The 4,392-nt window shown below is 36.4% G+C and overlaps 1 protein-coding gene across 1 annotated transcript; it reads right to left on the bottom strand.

The window, feature by feature from the left end:
* Positions 1-2,319: 2,319 nt before the first annotated feature.
* Positions 2,320-4,174, bottom strand: LOC120204506 (cytochrome P450 78A9-like). Its single transcript, XM_039204570.1, has 2 exons — positions 3,178-4,174; positions 2,320-3,031 (listed from the first exon to the last, which is right to left on the bottom strand). Exons 1-2 carry the CDS (start codon positions 4,135-4,137, stop codon positions 2,390-2,392), a joined length of 1,602 nt encoding a protein of 533 aa, XP_039060501.1. The 5' UTR covers positions 4,138-4,174; the 3' UTR covers positions 2,320-2,389.
* Between the last annotated feature and the right edge of the window lie 218 nt (positions 4,175-4,392).

Consider the following 4,392-nt stretch of genomic DNA (forward strand, 5'->3'; position numbering starts at 1 on the left):
TTGAACTGCCCTTTCGGTACTATGTAATTTCCAGTTGTCTTAAATTAAAAAATTATAAGTTTAAATAAAAAGGTAAAAAATTGATTCAAGTTACTTACCACTGAAAGATTTGAGAATGAACCCTTAAAAACCAGGAAACGTGTTAGGGAAAAAAGAAAATAAAAAATAAAAATAAAATAGGTAAAATAGGGATGGACAAAAAGAAATAAATGATACGACATTTAGATAAAAGGATAAAGAGATTAAAAAAATGACAAAAATAAATTAATAAAATAGTAATAATCTATACACGATCAATGCATAAATAAACATAAGGAAAAAGAAACATAAAAAAAAAGTAAAAAAACGATTAAAATATATACGTGATAATAATATGTCATATAAATAAACTATTAAAAGTATACATATATATATATATATATATATATATACATATAAACGTAAAAATGAAAAAACTAAAAAGCGAAAACATGGATAATGAAACATACATGTATAGATAACTAAAAAAATGATTAAATAAAGTAATAATAATTAAAACTTAAATATATGGGACCAAATTGAAAGTGGAACAAATTAAGTGGCCAGATTACAAAGATTTCGAGTTCAAAACTAATTTAAAATAAGCTTTAAACAAAATGGGGGACTGAATTGGATGAAAATTAATAAAACAGGCCGAATTTTGAAGCGAATTAGTTGGTCAAAATCAAATTTAGTGTTCAACTTGGGCATTTAAAAATGTTAAGGGAGTAAAACGATGTTTACCCTCTTTATTTTGGAAACATGCGGGCCCAAAGAGTCGGGTCGGGCACAGGCGCGGATTTACTGGGCCAAGTATTTAACTCAACTGTTGGGTTTTTTTGGGTTTTTTTTTTGGAGCCAAGCATCAAATAAAGTCAACATGCAAAGGAGGAAACGAATGACAAAGGTAAAACTTGCGGGGAACCCGACTGTTGGAGTAGCAGCGTGCGGCGACGGGTCTTCAAAGGGGGAGAACGGCGTTGGAGATAGGGTGACTAGGGTTCTGGAAACCCTAGTTGTTGTGGGTTGTTTGGATCACTTGCATTTGGGCCACGGGCCTGCAAGCTGTAATATGAAATAGTTATTATAATATATAATATATTTAATATACTATGTATTATAAAGGTGTGACGAAAGTGTTGTGTCTACATTTGTAAGTGTTTATCATTAAAAATTTGTTAAGTAAAATGTGTCACGTATATATATATATATATTTAAATATTATTTAAAAATATTTTAAAAATATCTAAACATGACATGTGTCACTTAACGATTTTTTTAATGATAAACACTTAAAATTATTTATTTAGACATCAAAGATTAATTTTGAATATAATTTAGATATTTATTTTTATATTAAGTATTTAAATAAAACAAGTTTGATAAAAACATATTTTGATTTCTTCAAATTTATTATTCCATTGACATTGAATCTCCAACCCTTACTTCACGTCCTTTCGTTATAGGTAACAACAATCTTCATTTTAATTAGATGATTTTATGGTAAAATTTCATGTTAAATTATATTTTTCATTGTAGTTGAATAACGTTTCATTCAGTAATTATTTGAAGGTTAAATTATTAATGTTTGTTAAAAAATAATTATCCAGTGATAATATGATATATTACAATATTTGAAACTACCATTAGAAATGAAAAAAATAATTTTAAAATATAATGTATCATTTATTTACTCTTCTTCTCCCATTCCGCTGACTCATTTCGCCAATATCCTATTCCGATTAGTTTACGTTCCTATTTTTTAGGGTTTGTATATTTTTTTAATTTTTAATTTATAGATTTTTAATAAATCTGTTCAAAGACTCACCAAACATTAAACTTGCAATTTCTTTGATGGATAATCTATTCAAAGCATGTTTAGAGGCTCCTGCTCTGCGAATCTGTTTAGGATACAAATGGCATTTTATTGAATTTTTTTTTTGTGAGCAGAAAGTTGATAGTAAAACTTAATTGAAGACAAGATATGATGTTCATGTTTCGATTTTGCGAACCAATAACATCAACCATTCTAGAATATTTGTTACGATTTTCACATATCAACCCCATGCTGGTTTGTGAAATTATATAAAAGCACTGAGCCATGGAACATTAACCTTCTTAGTTGGACTACATTGAAAAGCTTATTCATAGTTAATTTCATCCCACACCATATGGATATATAAGCAGCTATGAAGGTAGAAGAATTGAAGAGAGTTACAATACTTGGAACTTGTATGACTCTCTCATCACCCATATTTACGACGATTAAAACACATAACTTAAAAAAAAACGACACCACCGCGACGACAACTTTATCTAGGGTTTAGGATTTTCATACAACTATTACTAGTAATTACCTTAACTTCCATTTTTAATCTTTATTTTCCATGTGGAGAGATGGGCGCCTGGGGCGAACTTTAACCCTCAAAGGATTAGCCATTTCACATGATAGCATAAGAACCTCGGATAAGTCGGGGGTGTTTTGATCCGACGGTAGCCATTGCAACTCACGCACAAGGGTGGCAACCCAGAAGCTGACGGTGGTCAAACCCAAGTTCTTTCCCGGGCATGTCCGCCTGCCCGACCCGAATGGAGCCAACCTAAGATCCGAACCAAGCACCGAAAACTCCACCTCACCCTCTTTAGTAACAAATCTATGGGGCATAAATTCCAGTGGGTCCTCCCACTCTTGGGGATCCCTCGCGATGGCCCACATGTTAACCATTGCCATTGTCCCTTTCGGCACATCATACCCATCGATAGTTGCATCGGTGATAGCTAGGCGGGCCCAAGAGAGAAGTGGGCCTGGCGGATGAAGCCTTAGAACCTCCTTGATCACTGCCGTAAGATAAATCAATTTCGTAACATCAGACTCATCAACGGCCCTTGATCTGCCAACAACTCTGTCAAGCTCATCGTGGACCCTTTGTTGAACATCGGGATGAAGCACAATCCTAGCTAGAATCCACTCGATCAAGACCGCCACGGTGTCAGTTCCTCTGAATATCATTTCCTACACAATAAACAATAGGCCGTATTTAGTAACACCAAACTCGGTTCCGGAAATAATATTACTCCATTTGACTCGTCATTTAGTAAACGTCATTTTTTGACCCAAAAATAAATACAAACCCGACTACTATTGGATATATAGCTTACCCACAGGACGGCGATCATGTCGGAGTCTGATAATTTATCGGCACCTTGGAGAGAGAGTAAAACATCAACAAAATCTCGTGTTTCGCCGTTTGTTTTAGCTGTGTGTTGGGATATAATTTGGGACACAAAACGGTTAACTTTAGGTACAAGTTTTGAGCATCGAACTCTGATTTTTTGAGGGTCGAAATCTGCTAGCCAAGGAAGATGGTCGGACCAGTTTAATGTGCCAAGTAAATCGTACCCTTCATCAATCAGACCTTGAAGTTGTTCAACTTCGTTATCGGTTGAATTTAACTTGTATTTTCGTCCGAATACCGAAGTCATCATGTTGTTCAAAGAAGCTCGTTTTAGCACGTGGCGAACGGGAAAATTTTGGTCATGTTGAGCAAATAAGGTGACCATTTCGGAGGCAATCTCGCGTCTCTGATCCTCGGCGCCTTTTATTTGCTTTGGACAGAAAAGATGCGTGGCCGCGATTCTCCTCAGGGTTCGCCAGTAAACACCGTAAGGAGCGAAGCCGATAGCTCTGTTGAACATCAAGATATAAGCCGACTCTTTAACCGGCCGATCAGCAAATACAGAGCTGTTAAGAATCTCTTTGGCTACATCAGGATTACACGTGACTATAACACGAGTGTCACCGAGGCTGAAGGCCATTAGCCTCTTGGCTCTGCAGGCTTCAGCAGCGGCCGCAATACGGTGGTGAGCCAAGGAGGTGGCCATGAGGTTCATGCTGCCAATCAGAAGCGACCCTCTAGGCCCCGGAATTGGCTTGTTAGAGCGGTTAAAGAACCTGAACTTGCCCCAAGCTGGACCACCGGGGTGAGCCCAGTAAACAAGGGTCATAACAAGCCAGGCAAGAAGGATGATCAGAACTGAGCATGCAAAGCTTTCTTCAGAAAAAACTCTCCATTTGGAGGCGAGGGCAAAGACCCACGCACACTCAATGTCACTTCTCATGGCCCGATTCTGGGAATTAAAAAAAGGTAGTATAAGAAGGATGGTTTGGGGTGTAAACCAATCAGTGTGGTGGCTGCTATTTATATAGGCCAACATCTTAAACGGAGACAACATTAAGTAACCGTTATAGCGGACAACTGGTTTTTTTATTTCATTTATATACTTTAGGAATACGGTGGCACGTAAGTGTTTTTATTAATTAAAGTACAAGCGCCGCCACGATTGCCTGACGAAATATAGGGAAATGAGAGCTCC

Source organism: Hibiscus syriacus, unplaced genomic scaffold, assembly GCF_006381635.1.
Source record: "Hibiscus syriacus cultivar Baekdansim isolate YM2019G1 unplaced genomic scaffold, ASM638163v2 tig00010968_pilon, whole genome shotgun sequence".
NCBI classification, from domain to species: domain Eukaryota; kingdom Viridiplantae; phylum Streptophyta; class Magnoliopsida; order Malvales; family Malvaceae; genus Hibiscus; species Hibiscus syriacus.

Excerpts from the sequence above, each read along its gene's own strand:
- LOC120204506 (XM_039204570.1), bottom strand. The coding sequence starts at position 4,137 with ATGAGAAGTGACATTGAGTGTGCGTGGGTCTTTGCCCTCGCCTCCAAA. Across the intron at positions 3,032-3,177 it reads ACATGATCGCCGTCCTGTGG|GAAATGATATTCAGAGGAAC; the intron begins GTAAGCTATATA and ends TTTATTGTGTAG.